Source organism: Leptodactylus fuscus, chromosome 3 (genome assembly GCF_031893055.1).
Source record: "Leptodactylus fuscus isolate aLepFus1 chromosome 3, aLepFus1.hap2, whole genome shotgun sequence".
NCBI lineage: Eukaryota > Metazoa > Chordata > Amphibia > Anura > Leptodactylidae > Leptodactylus > Leptodactylus fuscus.
Window position 1 is genome coordinate 57,524,546 of NC_134267.1, and position 24,229 is coordinate 57,548,774.

The 24,229-nt window shown below is 42.8% G+C and overlaps 1 protein-coding gene across 3 annotated transcripts in view; it reads left to right on the top strand.

Moving 5' to 3' along the window:
• GRM1 (glutamate metabotropic receptor 1) overlaps positions 1–24,229 on the top strand; it is a 286,785-nt gene that overhangs the window by 75,409 nt on the left and 187,147 nt on the right. For all 3 annotated transcript variants that reach the window (XM_075267606.1, XM_075267608.1, XM_075267607.1), the window contains exon 3: positions 3,673–3,922. In XM_075267606.1, the coding sequence (XP_075123707.1) occupies positions 3,673–3,922 (250 nt within the window). The remainder of the gene's footprint in view (positions 1–3,672; positions 3,923–24,229) is intronic.

Sequence of the window (24,229 nt, forward strand, 5' to 3'; positions counted from 1 at the left end):
GCACATAAGAGGGACATGATGGGGTTAATTGCTATTAATGCGAGGCACATGAAGTTACTATACTAAATTAATGATATCAAATGAGTGACATTAATAGGAATAGTAACCTCGGCATGTACTTGTTATTTTTTTACTTTCACTTTGCTGTAGGGAGTTCTTCTCTCCTCTTTCTTCTCTTCTTTGCAGGATATACAGGGCAGGAGTTCATCTCTGTAGCAGGCAGGGCCCTTGTGCTGCACAATGTGAGCTCCGCCTCCTGGGTTATTCTCACCCCTCTCTAGCAAGAAGAAGAGGGAGCATCCTATACCACTGCTGTTGCAGAGCACTACAGGATGCTCCCTCTTCAAAATATGCCAGCAAAATATGCCACATGTGCCACTCTTGGCATGTGTTCCAGGGGTTGCTGACCCCTGCTCTTTATATAAAAAAGGCCATAATAGATAAACTGCATTTTAGTCACACTTTGTGCCATTAAAAAAAGTTTTTCCTATTTTCCTATATTAAAAAAACACTGAAAGAAAAATTGGTACTATTCCGTTATCGGGCCAGCAGCAGCGCAGTTCAGCAGCAGCTTTCGGGACAGCAGTTCAGCAGCGGGAATTACAATGACATCCGAGGACTGCTGGCCCGATGCTTGTGCCCAGTAACCAGTACATCGATGACCCCCCTCCCCCATCCTTCTCCTCCTGCCAGTGCTGCCCCCCAGCTCTCCTTACATCTTCCCCGTACCCTCTCCCCGCCACACGACTAGGCCTCACCTCAGCGCTAGTACCGAGACCGAAAGGAAAGACACCGGGGCTCAATCCAGGCCCTGACAAGAAACACGCCGACTATAGGAACGGTGAGCTACAGCGAGCCGGAGGGACAAACTTTCTGCAGCGTCCGGCGGCTATCTAGTAGCATTCATTGCTCAAGATTTACGGTGAGGCCTATTACAGGGAGAGGGTACGGGGCAGATGTAAGAAGAGCTGGGGGGCAGCACTGGAAGGAAGAGGAGGATGAGGGCATCGATCGATGTACTGCCTACTACACACAAGCACGGCCTCTATCATCGGGCCAGCATCGGCTTAGTCATGTGGCGGGGAGAGGGTACGGGGTAGATGTAAGGAGAGCTGGGGGGCAGCACTGGAAGGAGGAGGAGATGGAGGGGGGGTCATTGATGTACTGGCTACTGGGCACAAGCATCGGGCCAGCAGTCCTCGGATGTCATTGTAATTCCCGCTGCTGAACTGAACTGCTGTCCCGAAAGCTGGTGCTGAAATGCGCTGCTGCTGGCCCGATAACGGAATAGTACCGAAAAATTACCTATAAAGCCCAATATACTACTGAAAAAATGATTAAATAACCAAACAAAAAAGTAATAACAATACTTTGAAAACGTATTAAAAAGCTGAGAATGTGTCTGGTCACAACCATTGCAAATTTATTTGTATATATTATACATCAGCTGAAATGCCATTTGCCTTATTTCTTCATGTTCATAATTAAAATTAACGTTTGTAGAATATTGAAATATTTTAGCTGTGGCTTAAGTTCCCCAAGGAACTATAAAATTTCTGCTTTTCTATTAGACTTATAGTAATAATTACATATTTACAGTAAATGTATCTCTTATATATTTTTCAATTATATTTCTCTTGCTTTTTAAGCACTGTGAGAGAGTGAAGGGAGTGGTTTGGGAAGACAGGTACATTCCAGCCAGGCAGCTAAAGGGTGTTTGGTAAAGGCCCACACCAGGGAGGTCAGCTGTCTAATCAAGGCCTGATAATAGTCTGTGTGTGAGGACTAGGAGTGTGCCACCACACTACAGAGCTGACCTGTCCAAACTGAATCTACGGAGCAGGTACTGTGCCACCCGTTGTTGTTGCCAAGGTGGGAGTCTGGTAGCCAGGCTTCTGTATAGACAGGGAAAAGTTTGCTTGTGTTTAGTTTAGTTCTCAGCCGAGAAGGGTTTTGTTTTGGTTATTTGTACCTTTGCAAAGGCAGTTAATGCACTGCAAGTGAATAAAGCCTGAACTTGTGTACAACCCAGAGTCTGTGACGCTGTTTCCTGCACTGCTGCCGAGCATCTACCTGAGTGGTTCCCCACAGCACATAGACACCAAGTGTGCCAGGAAATACTGTATATGGGGATGCAGTAAAAGACAAAGGTCAAAATATAAAAATGAATTATTTGCTAGTTACAATAAAACGGTTGTCCAGCTGATAGTTGTTTTTGAAAACAAGTATGAAATGCTGTAAAAAAAAATCTAAAAATAAGGCACACACACTCATTGATCCTCAGTCACTACCATTGCGGTACCATCTGTGTTCCCTATTGGTTTCTGCTTCCTGGATCCACTCAACGCACAGGAAAGCGTTCAGCCAATCAGTAGTCAACACAACATAGACCCATCTAAGCCACCCATTGGAATCTCCTATGTGGCAAGAAAGGCCAGGAAGCAGAGATTGGCAGAGTACTTTGGCATTATTACGGCTGTGATCTCTTGTTTCCAACAAACAGAATCAAAAGACTGATGGGAACAAACTATAGAACTTCCCAGAGAAGGAAATGAATGTAATAACGGCATATTTTGATTAAGGTTTTTTTGGAGGGAGTTAAATTTTGATGATCTATCCCAGGAATAGCTCATCAATATTCGATTGGTGGGGTCTTATACTGGGTGTCCCCATAGAAGTGGCTAAGCACATCTATGCAGTTTACGACTTGATATTCAATTAAGAGGTCCCAGTGCTCACTTGAATGCTGAGGTATCTTCCATCCCAGGTGCCAGATCCACACCGATCTATTATTGATGACCTATCCTAGGGATAGGTCATCAATATTTGATTGGTGGGGGTCTTATACCGGACATCCCCATAAAAGTGACTAAGCACATCTATGCAGTTTACGACACTGTCCTTGCTATTCAGTGATGAGTCCCCAGTACTTATGCGAAAACTGAGGTATCTTCCATCCCAGGTGCCAGATCCACACCAATCTATTAATGGTGACCTATCCTAGAGATAGGTCATCAATATTTCATTAGTGGGGGTCTTATATCGGGCGTCCCCATAGAAGTGGCTAAGCACATCTATGCAGTTTACGACACTGTCCTTACTATTTAGTGATGAAGCCCCAGTAATCACGCGAATGCTGAGGTATCTTCCATCCCAGGTGCCAGATCCACACCTATCTATTATTGATGACCCATCCTAAGGCTAGGTCATTAATATTAAAATCTCAGAAAGGCCATCCAGCAATTCAGAACATCAACGTAAGGCCTGATAAAAGGACATACATTTTTTTTAAATTTTAATAAAAATAATTCTAGTGACCTTTTCACACTTAAATATTTTCACAGTTTTACCATGTACATGGTGGGTTTGTTTAGTTGATTTATTTTCACTTATTGACAGAAGAAATAGGTCCTGTACTACAAATGTCCTTATATTTTTAATGTTATCCCTCGGGCAAGGATTTCCCATCAGAAAGATTGTAGAATCATTTTTAGTTATGCTATCTGAGTGCAATGAATGGTTCAGCGGGTCATGCCAATGAAAGCTTTCAGCTATGGAGACTAATGTCAAATAACCTGAAAATGCATGAATTTTAAATGCTGCAAACACAATGTGTACTGCATGAAGACACGCTCAGAAGCAGAAAACATTAAAGTCATTCTTATTTTATAGGAAACTATGGAGAAAGTGGCATGGAGGCTTTTAAAGAACTGGCTGCCCAAGACGGCCTGTGCATTGCCCATACAGACAAGATCTACAGCAATGCAGGGGAGAAAAGTTTTGACCGACTACTCAAAAAACTTCGTGAGAGATTGCCAAAAGCAAGAGTCGTGGTGTGTTTTTGTGAGGGAATGACAGTGCGAGGTCTTTTAATGGCAATGAGAAGATTGGGTGTAGTCAGCGAATTTCTGCTTATTGGAAGGTAAGGTCCATGAAATTCTATGTTTCATATATGTTTAAGCATTGTGATTGTGACTTTGCCTGCCTATTGTACACCTGAGGAAGGGACGTGATTAGTCCTGAAACGGGTTGTGTTGTGGCTTAATAAAGGATTGTTCCGAACAAGACCCTCTGGTAAGCGTGGATGATTTTCATAAATAATCATTTTTGGTTTGAATTGGTCCAGTTTTAGTCCATTTCTGTAACCATTGTGATTTTCTAAGATGTTGGCAGATTGGGTAAATATCTATAATACCTAATAGTAAATATCCATATTTTATTAGCTTCACATAACAGAAGCTGACTGACCAGGGCCCACCAGAATATCTGCATATTTCATGATGTATGAGGATCGGTTAAAAAAAATTGTCCTCAAACCTTTAGGAGTTGACTATGGAGCCTGTCATTGACCACTAGGGTTGAGTTCTTATGGTGCTAATTAACGACTAATTTCTTATTACTTATTAGCTATACTTCTCATGTTGCAATGATGCGCAGGTTCTATATCGAAAGAGGTGGGACCTCAAGGCCATTTCTCTTTTGGCTTTAAAGAACCCCAATCCAACACTGTCCCTGGATATTTATCAAAATGGATCAGTTGGTTAGAAAATGGAATTTTTCTTAAAGTGCAAAACGTTTCTGGTTAGAAAACGATAAGGCCATTGGTAGAAAGTTTTGCATTGTTATTGCACACAAGGATCACCAAGGGTCTGTCCACAAGGGTCTGCTGTTAAACTTTTTCTGCAGAAAATCTCAAGAAAGATATAGGGAGATCCAAATATGAGTGCAGATTTTGGTGCATATTTATATTGCAGATTTGTCACTGTGAATTGTCAAAAAAAAAAACCAAATCTGTATACCCACCTACTCTATTTACTAATCGCTCCCATTCTGTTGCTTATCTGGTCTCTACATCCTGGTCTCCAGCAATGATGCTTCGTTGCATGTGACTGGCAGGAGCAGCCTGTTTTTGGTTACTTACGACAATCACATGTATACACAATACCTCAGGAGGCAAGGATATAGAGAGCATGCAAACATGGCCATGGGAGCAGGGAGGAGATTGGAAAGGCGAATATACTGCTTTTTTTATTTTAAATAAAAATCTAGATCTGGGGATTTTGCCTTTGGTAATATGCAAGAGTTAGGTTTTGTGGCTGATTGTGATGTTATGTAAATGTATGTTGTAGTTTGCAAATTATACATACAGCAGTCTATATTCTGCACCAAAAGCATCACAGCCTCTGGATGAAATCTGTTCAAGTCTCATCCTCTTTGCCGCTACTGTCTTCCACTGTAACTTTTTTCCGCAGCATTTTCGTCTCATGTGGGAGTACCCTCAGGTTCATTGATCATGATATACTATAGATTTGTTGCTGCATCAATTTTGCTGCCGATATAGAAAAGCAGTAATATACAGTCTGGGGTTGCAGATGTGACCACTCTTAATTTAGCTCACATTTGCTTATGGAATATCATCATATGCTAGCAAAACCTAGAAAGCAACACACAGCAACAAACACCCACACTTTAAAAGATATATATAGGATATGATAAGATAAGATAAGACATGACAATCCTTTAGTAGTCCCACCATGGGGAAATTCAATGTGTTACAGCGGCATAATGATATAGTAATATAATGCAGTAATATATTGCAAGATAAGAACACATACAAGCTCAGAATAGCACATTGAAAAAGATACTAGGAGTCATAGCAATTAAAAAGAATATAAAAAACTTCAAGATTATTTAGTTCTCTGTGCGAAGTGATGTTGATTATACAGCAGTTGGAAGGAATGATGATAGAGAGACATGGTTGAAATCTCTAGACGCAAGGAGGAGGACATGGGTGTAATGATTGCAGCAGGATCACCACAGCATGTTGCAGAATCAGCTTATTTGCAGGGGGGGCATATGCAACTATCACGATAACATGTGATAATTCCTTGGTAGGTAATAAGATCTCATGCTCACGGCTGATAGTTAAATATGCATTTCAGCACGATTGTTCCTTACCACAAAATTCCCCGAGTTACACCTTCTTTCATCACAAGTCCTTCTCCTTTCTTCTTACTGCTGTCACACGTTTTATCCGCCCCAAGAAGTCTGAAGCCATCCAGGGAGACAAGGGTGTCGGGATGATTATTCCTCCATACTTTATCTGCCTCTCTTGTTCCATGCTTCTCCTTAACTCGTGAGGGGATTGTTGGTTCTTAGGCTGTAATAAAGCCCCTCCATACGTACACAGGAAATTCCTGGCTGCAGGCATCTTCCAAGCATAAACATTAGACACAAAAGATTCCTTTGAAAGAGTCCGCAAGTTTTTCAAGTCCAAATAATTATCTATTTATGGTGCAATGATTCTTAAGTAAAAGATTATTGTAAATATAGACAAAAGAGCGAAAAAGGAAAGATAAAGGTCACTCTCAGCTTGGAGCTTCTGTAACAGGCTGCCACTCAAGCGGCGCCATCTTCATATCTATTACTTTGTTGCAGTATATCAATAGCTGCTGATCTCTTGACTTACATATTTGGACATGTATTGCCAAAAGGAATAGTGAGAAAATACACAAATTCTGAAATAGCAGCCAGACATACATAACTTCTTTCCAAAACGCCTTGACCCATTTCCCAGTCAGTGGAACTTCCTAATTTCTCTTCCATGCTTTAATGCTGATGCTGCACTTATAAGATTATAGATAAGTTTGTAGAATATTTTAGAACTGAAAACATAAAGAGCAAGGATCTACGCAGAAATAAATTTTTAGGGATAAAGTTTAGAAAGATCAGCTGGTATTTTCATGCTCGAGTAGCCTATTATGTATTATGCCAAAACAATGGGAACTGTAGTTTTCATCAACAGATTTTGCCCAGGGGAGGGATATGTTTATGTTTTATGACTTTATAATACTTGAAGATTATGTTAACTCTTAAAGGGAATGTATCACCATGTATTACTTATTAAAATTAGATCACTTTTTAAAATCACTTTTTTCTATTTTTATTTTTTTTGTTTTAACTGTTTCCTGCATATGGTTATGGGGGCTGCCATTTTGCCTGTGCTTTTCCTCGGCTCTGTTAACAGCAATTTACAACAGTCTCATGGCCGTGGGCAGTAATAGACTGGAGCCAATGCACTGAGTTCTATAGGAGAGTTTTCTAGACATACTCTGGGCAGGGATGGGGAATAAATAAGCTGTGACATTATCTATTATGCAATGATGAGTCAGTGGTGTTATCTATAGCAATGTTTTCCTCTCTTGTAATCTTGTCTGTCTTATATGTGATGTAAATGATGTGACCGCTGTAAAGAAACCCCTACAGAGTTGGCAGATGTCATTTATTAGATGTAATGTCCAAAAAGAAAATTGCAGAATTTAGTACCTTCTTTAATATACAGATAGTGACATCAAACTTTCTCAAGTAAAAATATGTTTGACATATAAATCTGGTTAATTGGTAATTTTCTAGTGACACATTAGGGCACATTTATCAATACTGTCGAACTTTGCACTGTCCAAAACCATAAATACTGCTTGTAGTTTTAGACAAATTTATGAATCTGTCATACGGACCATCATAAATATGGAGTGTTTCTAGAAGTGCCAAAATTCTGGCAGAAATACCATCGAAGGGGAGTTTAATCATTCATCCGGGGATCTGCTGATTTTGGCAGGCCATAGTTGGTAGCATATTAGCCCGTAATAATAATTATTATTAATAATAATAATAATAATAATAATAATCTTTATTTATATTGCGCCAACATATTCCGTAGCACTTTACAAATCACAGGATACATGAACAGACAATATGAGACATTACAATGTGACAAAGAAATAAACATATCAAACAATAGGAGTGAGGGCCCTGCTTACATTCTATGAGGAGATAGGGGGACACAAGAGGTCAGAAGGCTTGTTTGACAAAATGGTGCAGCCATCTTTTAATAGAAAAGGTTGTGCAACTGAAGTTGTATGAGTCCGTCACCAGCCTGTGTCTGTGAATAAACAGATACTAAATGCAAGGAGTGCTCGGTAACTTCTAGATGGGGAGGACAGGATCTGAGGAACAGAGGAGGAAGGAAAAAAAGAGTTATTGTTCTATACCTCCACACACTTCATTGTATTGAGTTCACGTGATAAGCCTGACTATACAGATGTGATTTTAGGGAAGTTTTGTTGCTGCTGTAGTTGAGGATTTATCTGATTGTCTGGGGTAAAGCGTTCCAGAGCACTGGTGCAGCTCAAGAAAAGTCTTGGTGATGGGAGTGGGATATTCAGATAAGAGAGGACACAAGAAGTCTAGGGTCATTGGCAGAATGGATAGGACGAATAGGGTGGTAGACAGGGACAAGAGAGGAAATATAGAGGGGTGCAGTGCTATGGATGGATTTGTTGGTCAGGGTGATAATTTTATATTGCATTCTGTGATGAATGGGCAACCAATACATTGACTGACACAGGGTAGATGCATTTGTGTACTGGTTTGACAGAAGATGAGTCTGGTGGTTGCATTCAGGACAGATTGTACAGGGAAGAGTTTAGTAAGAGGAAGCCCAATTAGGAGAGAATTGCAATAGGGAAGACGATTCAGAATCATGGTGACATTGAGGGGTTTTGATTAGAGATGAGCGAACACTGTTCGGATCAGCCGATCCGAACAGCACGCTCCCATAGAAATGAATGGAAGCACCTGGCACGCAGACTTTGCTTCCATTCATTTCTATGGGATCGTGCTGTGAGCATGCTGTTCGGAATGTCTGTTCCGAACAGCGTTCGCTCATCTCTAGCTTTGATGTTTCCACGGTGAGAAAAAGGTGGATTCTAGAGATTTTTTGAGGTGCAGGTGGCAAGAGCGTGCAAGTGTCTGAATATGTGAGGTAAAGATGAGATCTGACTCAAATACAACCTCCAGACAGTGGGCATGCTGCCTCGGTGTAATAGTAAGGCCACAGACAGAAATGGAGATATCAGGGTTAGGTCGGTTAGAAGATGAACGAAACAAAAGAAGTTCAGTTTTTGAAAGATTAAGTTTCAGAAAAAGAGAAGATGTGATATTAAAAGACAGCAGAGAGACAGTCACTGGTGTTCTGTAGTAGTGCAGGGGTGTCACTGGGTGAGGTATATAGTTGGGTATCACCTGCATAAAGATGATATTGAAAGCCAAATTTGTGAATGGTTTGTCCAATGGGAGCTTTTTACTGAGAGAAGAGGAGGGGGTCTAGGACCGAGCCTTGAGGAACCTCAACCACAAGGGGCAGAGGAGAAGAAATATCATCCGTGAATGATACACTAAATGAGCAGGCAAAGAGATAGGAAGAAATCCAAGAGAGCATTATCCCTGAGGCCAATAGAGTGGAGCACAGTGAGGAGGAGTTGGTGGTCTACAGTATCAAATGCTGCTGGGAGATCCAGAAGAATAAGTAGTGAATAGTTCCCTTTAGATTTAGCCATCAAGAGATCGTTGGAGACCTTTGTGATAAGGGCTGTGCTGCTGGAAAACAATGAAAGTACATGCCATGGGAACGATCGCTGAAGTAACATTTCCTCCTGTGTGTTTTGTAGCCATATAATATCACCTTAACTAACACACTGCTAATGTATTGTACAAGGTGATGTCTGTAATAACAAACACAGCAATACTAAATGTGTTTGTAATGTCCTTGACTTTAGAGAAGCTCGGATTAAATTATTCTATTCTATTAACAAATATTACTTAACAAATGATGCCTTGGCACAATATCTGTGCATGCATGGTAATATATAGGGGCTAAACAAGGAAGTTATTTATTAGATAATTGCTTTGTATTGCTTTTCCTGGATGTGAATAGGTATTACATTTCAGTGTTATAATATTATAACATTATTGGGGAAGTTTGCACTGGTTGCTTTAATAAAAATTGTATTTTTCTTTGTGCGAACATTTCACAAATTTATTCTAGTACATAATGATTTGTGGATGTTGTAATTCTTTTTTGTTTAAAGGTGATTTTTTTTATAAATTTATATTCAACCTCTTTGTAAAATTGACACAATTTATCTAAAAAAAAAATATTAAAGAAGGTGGGCAGATGTAGTTCGTAATATCAGTCTTCATAGCCTTGGAGCCGATATGATGAAAATGATGCACCCTCTACCAGGCTGTGCGCCCAGTAGGGTTGAGCGATTGTGTTCAGAAAAGATCAGATTCCGATCGGCAATCGAGAAAATTTCACGATCGTGATCGGAATTCCGAACACGATCTTTTTAGGTAGGATCGAGAGCGTTAGTATTTCCCACAATGCTTTGCTTAGCCTTCACACTGAGTATATAGTGTATACTCAGTGTGAAGGCTCCGCTGCGGTTCCATAGGAATGAATGGAAGCAGCTGGGACACAGCCTTAACCCCCTGCGCGCCGGCTGCCTCCATTCATTCTAATGGGAGACTAAAGTAACATCTCTAGTAGCTACTTACCTCTAGAGATGGCTGCTCTGGTCCCGGTGTTCTTCTTCGTCTCGCTGCCGCACCACGCTGCTCTTCTCGCCTCGCTGCCCCGCCTCCCAGGTTAGTGTTTAAAGAGCTAGGAAAGTGGGGCTTGTGGCTTAGGACAGTGTGGGCGGGTACAGGGCGGGGAGACGTGTTGTCTCCCTCAGTGAGGCGAGAAGAGCAGCGTGGAGTGGCAGCGAGGCGAAGAAGAACACCGGAGCAGCCATCTCTGGAGGTAAGTGGACACCAGGGGGAACTAAGAAGCTACTAAGTACTAGCTAGTACTAAGCTACTTAGTGATTCACTACACAGCGTGGACTCTAACAATTAAAGCGTTCAATTGTTAGATTCCATGCTGTATAGTGAATAGGATTGCTTTTAAAATCCGATCTCCAATTAATAAAAAAATCCCATTGACTTGCATTGGGATCGAAATTGGGATCAAGATCGGGTTCGAATGAAAAATGATCGGAAATTGGATTTTAAAATCGATCCTGAAAAGTCAAGATCGGCTCAACCCTAGCGCCCAGGAATAAATATATGGCACTGGGTTGCTGGTCAGATTTTCCGTGTAAGTGGTATCACGGCCAATGGCCCCTCCACTTGCATACCCTAATCTTGCCCTCATTTCAGGAATGTAGCAAGGACAACATAGACCTTTTTTGTGCAAACCCACAGAAAAATAATATGCAGCTTTTTATTCCTTGCATGCAAAAAAAACCCCCTGGTATACAAGGCATAATAAATCTGGGTTGATAAGTCTTTAGATTTGACAGCGCACACTGCATACATTAGTAAGCAGATCTCTTAGACCTGTAGAGACCGTGCGCTCACTTTGAAAATCCATGTCACAATGGATGTATAATTTCTTACGAAAATTATCCTGCCTGATATTAAAAAAGAGTTCAGCTCTCTTGTTTTTTAAATGGACTCATAAAAGGGTCATTTCAATGTCAGGTGAAAACACTTTCACAAGGGATTATACAGCTATTCTAACATGGGTTTTATACGCTATATAAATTAGTTTTTATTCAGGTTTAAAATTTTTAAATCAAAGAAATAGCAACAAAAGTGAAGAACGATAATTCACCAATTATCCAAATGTCACATAAGATCTATTGGGACATATCTAAATTGTATCATTCAACTTTCTGGACATGCAATAAAGCAAAAGACCATTACACATATAAGACAAGTAAGTTTAACCGCACAAAAGACCTTTCAGACTTGTCGGTAGTAACAGAGGCAAGCAAATACCAAAGATTATTCATTATGACATATGAATTAGGAATTATTTAGAAAGACACCAACTACTCCAATTATTATTACACTGGGTCCATTTTTATTGATTACATGTAATAATATGTTATATCTATAGGTTGTGTTGAGTGAATATATACAGATGTAGCCAACTTTAACTTGACTTCTAATACATTTGGTAAACAATTGCTAATCACATTTACTTGATTTTTTTTTTCCAATGCTTTCAATGTCTTTTTTGTTGTGAGTTTATGGGCCAGGAAGTTATCAGATTGAAGATAAAGATGGCTATATCTGCATATGAGGAATTTGAATGGATTTTTGAATGAGGGATGTGGTGACTACTGATAGCATATCATACTTAGTCGCATTAGAATAATAAATGTCCTTACTTGTATTCTGCTGTATTCACTGTAATCTTGCGTTTATTGTGCCCTTAACACTGTACTCTGCCTTTTATTCTATTTTGCTATCAGGAATTCTGGGTCCCCATACCAGCATAAGATGTGGGCTCCCTTTGCTCCCCAATATTACAGTTTCCTGTCCTGTCCTGTCACCCCCATACAGTACATATATATATATATATATATATATATATATATATATATATATATATATATATATGTTCCCCAGTGCACTCCACACCGTATAATGCCCCACATGATATAAAATGCTCCACAGTGTCTCTCTCAGTATAATGCTCCAACAACACCTCTACACAGTATAATGATCCCCTCATAGTATAATAAAGTACAGTGGCTCCACACTATATAAAATACCCTACAGAGTATCTGCACTACATAATACTTCACAGTGGCCCCATATCATATAATGCTTTCAAAAGCCCTCATAGTATAATTCTTCACAGTGGTTCCTCACAATAGAAGGCTCTTAAGAGATTCTCATAGTATAAAGCTCAACAATGGCCACTCACAGTATAATGCTTCAGAGCAACCACACACAGTATAATGCTCCACAGTGGCCCCACAAAGTATAAAGTGCCACAGTGGCCTCCCACAGCATAATGCTCCACATTGGCCCTCCACTATATCATTTTCCACAAAAGCCCCCCAGAGTATAATGCTCTGCAGTGGCCTCACACAGTATAATGCTCCACAGTGGCCTCCCACAGTATAATGCACCACAGTGGCCCTCCACTATATAATTTTCCACAAAAGCCCCCCAGAGTATAATGCTCCGCAGTGGCCTCACACAGTATAATGCTCCACAGTGGTCTCACATGGTATAATGTTCCACATTAGCTCCCACAGTATATTGCTCCACAGTGGTCCCACATTTTAACATCTTTTTCAGACAGAAACTGGGCGTATTCCCGATGGACCCCATTATAGTCTATGGGGTCCCTGTGGGTAAGCGCTTTTTTAAGCGGCTTAAGCTTCTGTTCGTAAGGTCCTCCAGCAGATCCCATGATGGAGACTCGACCGCAGCTGTGAACCTAGCGTAATCTGGACTGGACAGTCTAAAAATGTGCCAGATTTATCACATTGATAAATCGCATGATACGTCTGGTGTATTTTAGGCAGCTTTACATTAGCTGTTTGTTAGGCTTAGTTTATAGCACATTTTTGCATATAATAGCACATGTTAAGTCATACCAATTTCCTAATCAGCCAAATTCTCTTGGCAGATGAAATGAAAAAGTCTCTAAGACAATTAAAAAGTCTGAGACAAGCTATGTATGCTATTTTCTGGCACAATGTGCACCAAATTCTCGTATCTATTAGTAATTCTCCCACAAAATGCTTAGTCAACCCAGAAGAAAGAAGGAATTTGGTCATAATTCTTAAATTGAACAATTAGTCTATCAGGGCTTTGCTATGATCACTGTATAATTTATTTGAAAAGCATGGGTGATAAATATAATTTTACAGGCGAAAGAAGCTGTAAGTTGCCAATTTGTTAGAAATACAATGTGTTTTGTTTCCACCTGTCTTGGATTGAAAAGAGAATACAATTTGCACGGCTTGATTGCCACGATGATTATCATAATGGAGGAGATTACATCAAAATCAAAGCTGGCAGGGCAGATGAAGATGATTATGGTAACCAGGGTGAGGAGGATGTCGCTCTTGTTTCTGTAAGAAAATGAATTTCACCTTTTTGATTCTCAATATTTGATTTTGTGTTTTTGTACTTCCCTGTATTAAGAAGAAACTCAAACTGATGTATAGCATGTAGACAATGTAGACATGCAAACAATGCATTTTTATAGTTTCTATAATCCAAAGGCAAAAAACTTAAAACTTAGCTTTTATTTTCTATTTCTAAAAGAATAATCAAAATAGTTTTCCTAACACCCAACCAAAAAGCAAGGGAATATTAGCATATTTCTACTTCTATTCCTATTCAATATCTAGGACCTGCGTTCATTCCAAATTATTTATCTCAAAAATATTGAAGTAGTCGCGCTTGGTCCTTGAGATAATTGGTACAGGTGTGTAACTTTCACAATCCAAGTAAAAAATTGTTTCACCTCAGATCAATAATAAATGAGTGACTGCATTAATGGGACTCTGTTAGATTATCCCACTCCACTCTTAGACTACTGTAGTGATTGTCAATGCTTTTGTGATTGTCAATGCTTTTTTGTATAGATAGCAGGAAACCTAATAGTACCTTCTAGGTCCCTGTTCACATATGAATACTTTCATTCATTAATTTTGGACTTTATCTCATTCAACTGCTGTAGCAATGTTATCAGCACTTTATGCGAAACAGGAAGTATTCTGATACCCTCTAAGTTCCTGTTCACATGTGAGTACTCAAACTCAGTTGCAGGTTTGATTTCCAATTCTGTCTCACTCTGTCTCGTCTCAACGCGTTTCCCTCTCTACAAAAGAGTTCATCAGGAGACCCAATACTCAATCTGAATGTTATTTCACAGATACACAAATAGTCTGCCCCTTTAAGTGAATGCTATGGCAGCGCAGCCCTTCCAAGCCTAGTATCATCTATCATTGACCTGTAAGGTTGCCTCAATAACTCAAAATGTGCTTCCTAAATAATAACGATGGGCAGTGAAAACCGCCGTTCCCCGTGCCTTGATGGTAGAAAGCTTTCATCTTCTTACCCGTGCCTACCATCAAGGCACGGGGAACGGCGGTTTTCACTGCCCATCGTTATTATTTAGGAAGCACATTTTGAGTTATTGAGGCAACCTTACAGGTCAATGATAGATGATACTAGGCTTGGAAGGGCTGCGCTGCCATAGTATTCACTTAAAGGGGCAGACTATTTGTGTATCTGTGAAATAACATTCAGATTGAGTATTGGGTCTCCTGATGAACTCTTTTGTAGAGAGGGAAACGCGTTGAGACGAGACAGAGTGAGACAGAATTGGAAATCAAACCTGCAACTGAGTTTGAGTACTCACATGTGAACAGGAACTTAGAGGGTATCAGAATACTTCCTGTTTCGCATAAAGTGCTGATAACATTGCTACAGCAGTTGAATGAGATAAAGTCCAAAATTAATGAATGAAAGTATTCATATGTGAACAGGGACCTAGAAGGTACTATTAGGTTTCATGCTATCTATACAAAAAAGCATTGACAATCACAAAAGCATTGACAATCACTACAGTAGTCTAAGAGTGGAGTGGGATAATCTAACAGAGTCCCATTAATGCAGTCACTCATTTATTATTGATCTGAGGTGAAACAATTTTTTACTTGGATTGTGAAAGTTACACATTTGTACCAATTATCTCAAGGACCAAGCGCGACTACTTCAATATTTTTGAGATAAATAATTTGGAATGAACGCAGGTCCTAGATATTGAATAGGAATAGAAGTAGAAATATGCTAATATTCCCTTGCTTTTTGGTTGGGTGTTAGGAAAACTATTTTGATTATTCTTTTAGAAATAGAAAATAAAAGCTAAGTTTTAAGTTTTTTGCCTTTGGATTATAGTTATTTTTTGGTTCAATTGGATTTTTATTTTTATAGTTTCCTATTATTACATGCATTCCAGATTAATAGCAATTAACAAACTGGAGTCAGAGTGAGACATACAAAATCACTGTAATGTTGGTGTTCACTATAGATGGACTTTGCTGGACAACCTGTGTCAAAATACAACTCAGTGGCCAAAAGTCATGGGAAGGCGTGTCCCAGTGCCTGTTGTGTCGGATATAACACTCAAAAAGTGTGACGCGATATGGCCTATGGTGCTAGTGATGCCAGGATATCTTGTGAACATGTCAGCACATCGTGAGTTAAGTGACTTTGAACGTGAAATGATAATCGGTACAAGACACATGGGACATAGCGTTTTGGAGATTACCCAGGAATTTGGGTTTCCAAGGTCAACAGTGACAATGTTGACAGCCACATAAATCAGCGCCGACAATTTGAATGTGGGGCACCAGGACCCTATTTCCACCAGAACTGTATGCCGAAAACAGCACCGCATAGGCTTCAACACTCAAAGTCCGACCCGTGTCCCTTTGCTGATGCTGCCACACAGAGCTCGAAGACTGATATGGGATCGCGACCATCCTCATTGGACCATGGAACAGTGGCGGCATGTGGCATGGTCTGATGTATCATGGTTCCAGTTGTACAGAGCCAATGGGCGTGTGAGAGTGTGGCGTATGCCCCATGAAACCATGGATCCTGCATGCCAACAGGAAGGTGTCCAGGCGGCAGGTGGCTCCATCATGGTCTGGGCCATGTTCACATGGTCGCAAAAGAGCCCCATTGTCCAGGTGCAGGGATCAATGACTGGTGCTCAATCCATGCAACTTATGGCAGACCATCTGCACCCCTTTCTGGTATTGGAGTTCCATGATGGGGATGATGTGTACCAACAGGACGCTGCAGCATGTCATCACTCGTTGGTGGCATGGGACTGGCTTAATGAACACACTGGTGACTTCACGACCCTCGATTGGCCTGCCCGCACGCCCGAACCTAAACCCCATAGAGAATTTATGGGATGCTGTGGATACCAGTGTCTGCTCCATGGACCTAGTGCCAACTACACAGGGCCAATTGTGGGCTGCAGTGCAGACTGTGTGGATCAATATCCCTCCATAACTCTTTCAACACCTTGCGGAGTCCATGCCTCGTCGTCTTGCTTTCCCGCCGTGGTTGTTCCTACAGCGCTTTAGCGTGGCATTTCCAGCCCATGGGGCCTTAGTCTAAGAAAGCAAAAATAAATTTTGTAGAATTCCAACAAGTGAAATTTTGTGCCAAGGCACTATTGGTCAGGAAAGGATTAATGTTTGCTGCGTCTAGTTAACACTTGCTACTTACATCTGTACAATTTCTTCTCTGAGATTTGTCAGTCTGTACAATGAGCAGCACTTAATTTATGACTGCAACTCATTTTTCTATGACCTTTCAAGGTGCCCTTCTATCTGCATTGCAAAGTAGAAATCTGTCAAAATTAAGTTATTTTCATCCCTCAGTAATAATATACCTTTCAGGCTTCCACTATTACTCCTGATTCCAAGAAATGATAAGTGTTGTTTTTTTGCCTTTCGCAAGTTCTCATAGGATACCATTTCTAATTTATAGTTTTGTAGGTAGATATGTTTTTACTTTTACATACTTTTATATTGAATTGCCATAAATATTAACATATATACCATTATTAAGGTGTTTGGGGTTTATTAGTTTTTTTAAGTTTGCAACATATAAAACCAAATTAGCAACATTCCTTTACAGAAGATCTATAACTTAACACTCCTGGAACTCCCATGTAATTCTCTAACATTGCTGTCACCTACAATGCTAAACTGTAGATGTCTTCATATGTGATAGACAAACTTTGGTGTAGCCCCAAACATTATAGTTATTCCCCTGGATGTATCAGTGAAATACGCTAGTTAAATAAGTTATAGAAACCAATTTGTGTTTTCCCATTCATTCACTGATAGGGAATTTAGATTGTGAGTCCTATTGTGGACAGCAAATGAATATAATGTTGTCTTGTTGACAAAAGTGCAGATTTTGCTAGAAAAAAATGACCATTTTTTTCAACTCTAAATTTGTAGGATATTCATTTAAAGGCATTATACCAAAAATGTACTTATCCCTTATCTATAGCATAGAGGATAAATTGCTGATCAGTGGGAGTTCAACCGATGCAAAGCCACTGATCCTAAGAACAGGGATGTTCTACTTCTGTCCAGGATGTTGCAATGGACACAGAGTGTATGCCCCTACTCCAATAACTACAGCACTCTTCGCTTATGGATAGGTGATAAACAGAGATGAGCGAGTAGTACTCGATCGAGTAGGTATTCGATCGAATACTACGGTATTCGAAATACTCGTACTCGATCGAGTACCACTCGCTATTCGAATGTAAAAGTTCGATGCAGAACCAGCATTGATTGGCCGAATGCTATACAGTCGGCCAATCAACGCTGGTTCTTTTCCTACTTTTAGAAGTCTTCTCCGTGCAGCTTCCCCGCGGCGTCTTCCGGCTCTGAATTCACTCTGCCAGCCCCACCCTCACTTGTGGACTTGATAATTATAATTTGATTGAACGTTGCCTACCCCTGAAACGAGCATTTTCCCCCCATAGAGTATAATAGGGTTTGATATTCGATTCGAGTAGTCAAATATTGAGGAGCTACTCGAAACGAATATCATACCTCGAACATTTTACTGTTCGTTCATCTCTAGTGATAAATAATTTCCATGGCCTAACCCTTTAATACAAATATTTAGTATATACATTTCTATACGTAAGTAAACATGTTGTAAAACTAAATGAAAAACAGAATTATTTCCTATTGATAAATTGCAGGGACATAATAGCAACAACTAATGGCTTTGCATATTTAGAATACCATGGTGAGTGTATTGAGGGTCATTGATTATAGTTTTCTTTTCATATAGCTCCCATTAAAATGATCCTAAATGTAAGTCGTGTATGAAATAAACCAAACTAGAGATGAGCGAACACTAAAATGTTCGAGGTTCGAAATTCGAATCGAACAGCCGCTCACTGTTCGTGTGTTGGAACGGGTTTCGAACCCCATTATAGTCTATGGGGAACATATACTCGTTAAGGGGGAAACCCAAATCCGTGTCTGGAGGGTCACCAAGTCCACTATGACACCCCAGGAAATGATACCAACACCTCTGGAATGACACTGGGACAGCAGGGGAAGCATGTCTGGGGGCATCTAACACACCAAAGACCCTCTATTACCCCAACATCACAGCCTAACAACTACACACTTTACACACTCAATACCACCTCTCTGACAGTAGGAAAACACCTTGAAACATGTGTATTTGGCACTTGCAGTGAGGAGAGCTTGTCACCAGCAGTGAATTTGGCCCTTGTAGTAAGTTGAGGTTGGCACCAACATTTGTTTTGAAAATCAGGGTGGATTGAGCCTCTAACCAGCAGAGTTTTGGCAAATTCATGGTGGAGGGAGCCTCTAAAAACCCCAGTTTGGACCAATTCATGGTGGAGGGAGCCTCTAAAAACCCCAGTTTGGACCAATTCATGGTGGAGGGAGCCTCTAAAAAACCCAGTTTGGACCAATTCATGGTGGAGGGAGCCTCTAAACAGCCCAGTTTGGACCAATTCATGGTGGAGGGAGCCTCTAAACAGCCCAGTTTGGGCAAATTCATGGTGGAGGGAGCCTCTAACCAGCCCAGTTTGGGCAAATTCATGGTGGAGGGAGCCTCTAAAAACCCCCGTTTGGACCAATTCATGGTGGAGGGAGCCTCTAAACAGCCCAGTTTGGGCAAATTCATGGTGGAGGGAGCCTCTAACCAGCCCAGTTTGGACCAATTCATGGTGGAGGGAGCCTCTAAAAACCCCAGTTTGGACCAATTCATGGTGGAGGGAGCCTCTAAAAACCCCAGTTTGGACCAATTCATGGTGGAGGGAGCCTCTAAAAACCCCAGTTTGGACCAATTCATGCTGGAGGGAGCCTCTAAACAGCCCAGTTTGGGCAAATTCATGGTGGAGGGAGCCTCTAAAAACCCCAGTTTGGACCAATTCATGGTGGAGGGAGCCTCTAAAAACCCCAATTTGGACCAATTCATGGTGGAGGGAGCCTCTAAACAGCCCAGTTTGGGCAAATTCATGGTGGAGGGAGCCTCTAAAAACCCCAGTTTGGACCAATTCATGGTGGAGGGAGCCTCTAAAAACCCCAGTTTGGACCAATTCATGGTGGAGGGAGCCTCTAAAAAACCCAGTTTGGACCAATTCATGGTGGAGGGAGCCTCTAAACAGCCCAGTTTGGGCAAATTCATGGTGGAGGGAGCCTCTAACCAGCCCAGTTTGGACCAATTCATGGTGGAGGGAGCCTCTAAAAACCCCAGTTTGGACCAATTCATGGTGGAGGGAGCCTCTAAAAACCCCAGTTTGGACCAATTCATGGTGGAGGGAGCCTCTAAAAAACCCAGTTTGGACCAATTCATGGTGGAGGGAGCCTCTAAAAACCCCAATTTGGACCAATTCATGGTGGAGGGAGCCTCTAACCAGCCCAGTTTGGACCAATTCATGGTGGAGGGAGCCTCTAACCAGCCCAGTTTGGGCAAATTCATGGTGGAGGGAGCCTCTAAAAACCCCAATTTGGACCAATTCATGGTGGAGGGAGCCTCTAAACAGCCCAGTTTGGGCAAATTCATGGTGGAGGGAGCCTCTAAAAACCCCAGTTTGGACCAATTCATGGTGGAGGGAGCCTCTAAAAACCCCAGTTTGGACCAATTCATGGTGGAGGGAGCCTCTAAAAACCCCAGTTTGGACCAATTCATGGTGGAGGGAGCCTCTAAAAACCCCAGTTTGGACCAATTCATGCTGGAGGGAGCCTCTAAACAGCCCAGTTTGGGCAAATTCATGGTGGAGGGAGCCTCTAAAAACCCCAGTTTGGACCAATTCATGGTGGAGGGAGCCTCTAAAAACCCCAATTTGGACCAATTCATGGTGGAGGGAGCCTCTAAACAGCCCAGTTTGGGCAAATTCATGGTGGAGGGAGCCTCTAAAAACCCCAGTTTGGACCAATTCATGGTGGAGGGAGCCTCTAAAAACCCCAGTTTGGACCAATTCATGGTGGAGGGAGCCTCTAAAAAACCCAGTTTGGACCAATTCATGGTGGAGGGAGCCTCTAAACAGCGCAGTTTGGGCAAATTCATGGTGGAGGGAGCCTCTAACCAGCCCAGTTTGGACCAATTCATGGTGGAGGGAGCCTCTAAAAACCCCAGTTTGGACCAATTCATGGTGGAGGGAGCCTCTAAAAACCCCAGTTTGGACCAATTCATGGTGGAGGGAGCCTCTAAAAAACCCAGTTTGGACCAATTCATGGTGGGGGGAGCCTCTAAAAACCCCAATTTGGACCAATTCATGGTGGAGGGAGCCTCTAACCAGCCCAGTTTGGACCAATTCATGGTGGAGGGAGCCTCTAACCAGCCCAGTTTGGGCAAATTCATGGTGGAGGGAGCCTCTAAAAACCCCAATTTGGACCAATTCATGGTGGAGGGAGCCTCTAAACAGCCCAGTTTGGGCAAATTCATGGTGGAGGGAGCCTCTAAAAACCCCAGTTTGGACCAATTCATGGTGGAGGGAGCCTCTAAAAAACCCAGTTTGGACCAATTCATGGTGGAGGGAGCCTCTAACCAGCCCAGTTTGGACCAATTCATGGTGGAGGGAGCCTCTAAAAACCCCAGTTTGGACCAATTCATGGTGGAGGGAGCCTCTAAACAGCCCAGTTTGGACCAATTCATGGTGGAGGGAGCCTCTAAAAACCCCAATTTGGACCAATTCATGGTGGAGGGAGCCTCTAACCAGCCCAGTTTGGACCAATTCATGGTGGAGGGAGCCTCTAAACAGCCCAGTTTGGGCAAATTCATGGTAGAGGGAGCCTCTAAAAACCCCAATTTGGACCAATTCATGGTGGAGGGAGCCTCTAAACAGCCCAGTTTGGGCAAATTCATGGTGGAGGGAGCCTCTAAAAACCCCAGTTTGGACCAATTCATGGTGGAGGGAGCCTCTAAAAACCCCAGTTTGGACCAATTCATGGTGGAGGGAGCCTCTAAAAAACCCAGTTTGGACCAATTCATGGTGGAGGGAGCCTCTAAACAGCCCAGTTTGGGCAAATTCATGGTGGAGGGAGCCTCTAAAAACCCCAGTTTGGACCAATTCATGGTGGAGGGAGCCTCTAAACAGCCCAGTTTGGGCAAATTCATGGTGGAGGGAGCCTCTAAAAACCCCAGTTTGGACCAATTCATGGTGGAGGGAGCCTCTAAAAACCCCAGTTTGGACCAATTCATGGTGGAGGGAGCCTCTAAAAAACCCAGTTTGGACCAATTCATGGTGGAGGGAGCCTCTAACCAGCCCAGTTTGGACCAATTCATGGTGGAGGGAGCCTCTAAAAACCCCAGTTTGGACCAATTCATGGTGGAGGGAGCCTCTAAACAGCCCAGTTTGGACCAATTCATGGTGGAGGGAGCCTCTAACCAGCCCAGTTTGGGCAAATTCATGGTGGAGGGAGCCTCTAACCAGCAGAGTTGTGGGAAAGCAGGGTGGAGGGAGCCTCTAACCAGCAGAGTTGGTGGAAATCAGGGTGGAGGGAGCCTCTAACCAGCAGAGTTGGGGGAAATCATGTTGGAGGGAGCCTAGTATTAGCAGAATTGTGCAACGCTTATGGTGGATGAGTATGAGGATGCGGAGGAATTGGAGAGGTTGAGTACAGACATGGAGTTTCATGTTGGGGTGCTTTACACAGGTGGGCACAAAAATGAAGGCTCTATCCAGTGGTGGTTCATTTTTATCAAAGTGAGCCGGTCGGCACTCTCAGCTGACAGACGGGTGCGCTTGTCAGTGATGATGCCACCGGCTGCACTGAACACCCTCTCAGATAGGACGCTGGCGGCAGGACAGGACAGCACCTCCAAGGCATATAGGGCAAGTTCAAGCCACAGGTCCAACTTCGACACCCAATACGTGTAGGGCGCAGAGGGGTCGGAGAGGACAGGGCTGTGGTCGGAAAGGTATTCCCGCAACATGCGCCTATACTTCTCACGCCTGGTGACACTAGGACCCTCTGTGGCGGCACTTTGGCGAGGGGGTGCCATCAAGGTGTCCCAGACCTTAGACAGTGTGCCCCTCGTTTGTGTGGACCGGTGAGAACTTGGTCGCCTACTGGAGGAACTGTCCTCCCTGCCGCCAACGTCACATGCTGGAAACATCTCCATCATATTCTGCACCAATTGCCTGTGGCAAGCATTGATGCGATTGGCCCTCCCCTCTACCGGAATAAAAGACGAGATGTTGTTTTTATACCGGGGGTCAAGGATAGCAAAGATCCAGTACTGGTTGTCCTCCATGATTTTGACAATACGCTTGTCGGTTGTAAAGCACCCCAACATGAACTCAGCCATGTCTGCCACAGTGTTAGTTGGCATGACTCCTCTGGCCCCACCGGAAAGTTCAATCTCCATTTCCTCCTCATCCTCCATGTCTACCCATCCGCGCTGCAACAATGGGACGATTCGAAGTTGCCCGGAAGCCTCCTGTATCACCATCACATCATCGGACAACTCTTCTTCCTCCTCCTCCTCCTCCTCCTCCTCCATTAAACGCGATGAAGCGGACAGATGTGTGGACCTACTCTCCAGCTGTGACGGATCGGATGCTATCCCTGACTCCTCTGTGTGATCTGAGTTATCCCTGATGTCAATCAGGGATTCTCTCAGAACACACAAGAGCGGGATTGTAAGGCTCACCATCGCATCCTCAGAGCTCACCCTCCTTGTGGACTCCTCAAACACCCGTAGGATGTCACAAAGGTCTCTCATCCATGGCCACTCATGGATGAGAAACTGAGGCAGCTGACTTTGTGGCACCCTAGGGTTTTGTAGCTGGTATTCCATCAAAGGTCTCTGCTGCTCAACCACTCTATTCAACATCTGAAACGTTGAGTTCCAGCGTGTGGGGACGTCGCACAAAAGCCGGTGTTGTGGCACATGCAGGCGTTGCTGGAGAGATTTTAAGCTAGCAGCGGCTACTGTCGACTTGCGAAAGTGGGCGCACATGCGCCGCACTTTCACCAGTAGCTCTGGAACATTGGGGTAGCTCTTTAGGAAACGTTGCACCACTAGGTTGAAGACGTGGGCCAGGCATGGAACATGTTGGAGTCCGGCAAGCTCCAGAGCTGCTACCAGGTTCCGGCCGTTATCACAAACGACCATGCCTGGGCCCAGGTGCAGCGGCTCAAACCATATTGCCGTCTCATCGAGGAGGGCATCCCTCACCTCGGAGGCAGTGTGCTGTCTGTCCCCCAAGCTGATCAGCTTCAGCACAGCCTGCTGACGTCTACGAACGCCAGTGCTGCAACGTTTCCAACTCGTAGCTGGGGTCAATCTAACAGCGGAGGAGGAGGCGGTGGCGGAGGAGGAGGCGGTGGCGGAGGAGGAGGCGGTAGAGGAGGAGGAGGAGGGGGGTGTTCTTCTCGTGTCCCTGCCAGGAATGTTAGGCGGGGAGACGAGGTACACCGGGCCAGTTTGGGAAGCAGTCCCAGCCTCAACTACATTCACCCAGTGTGCCGTCAGTGAAATGTAG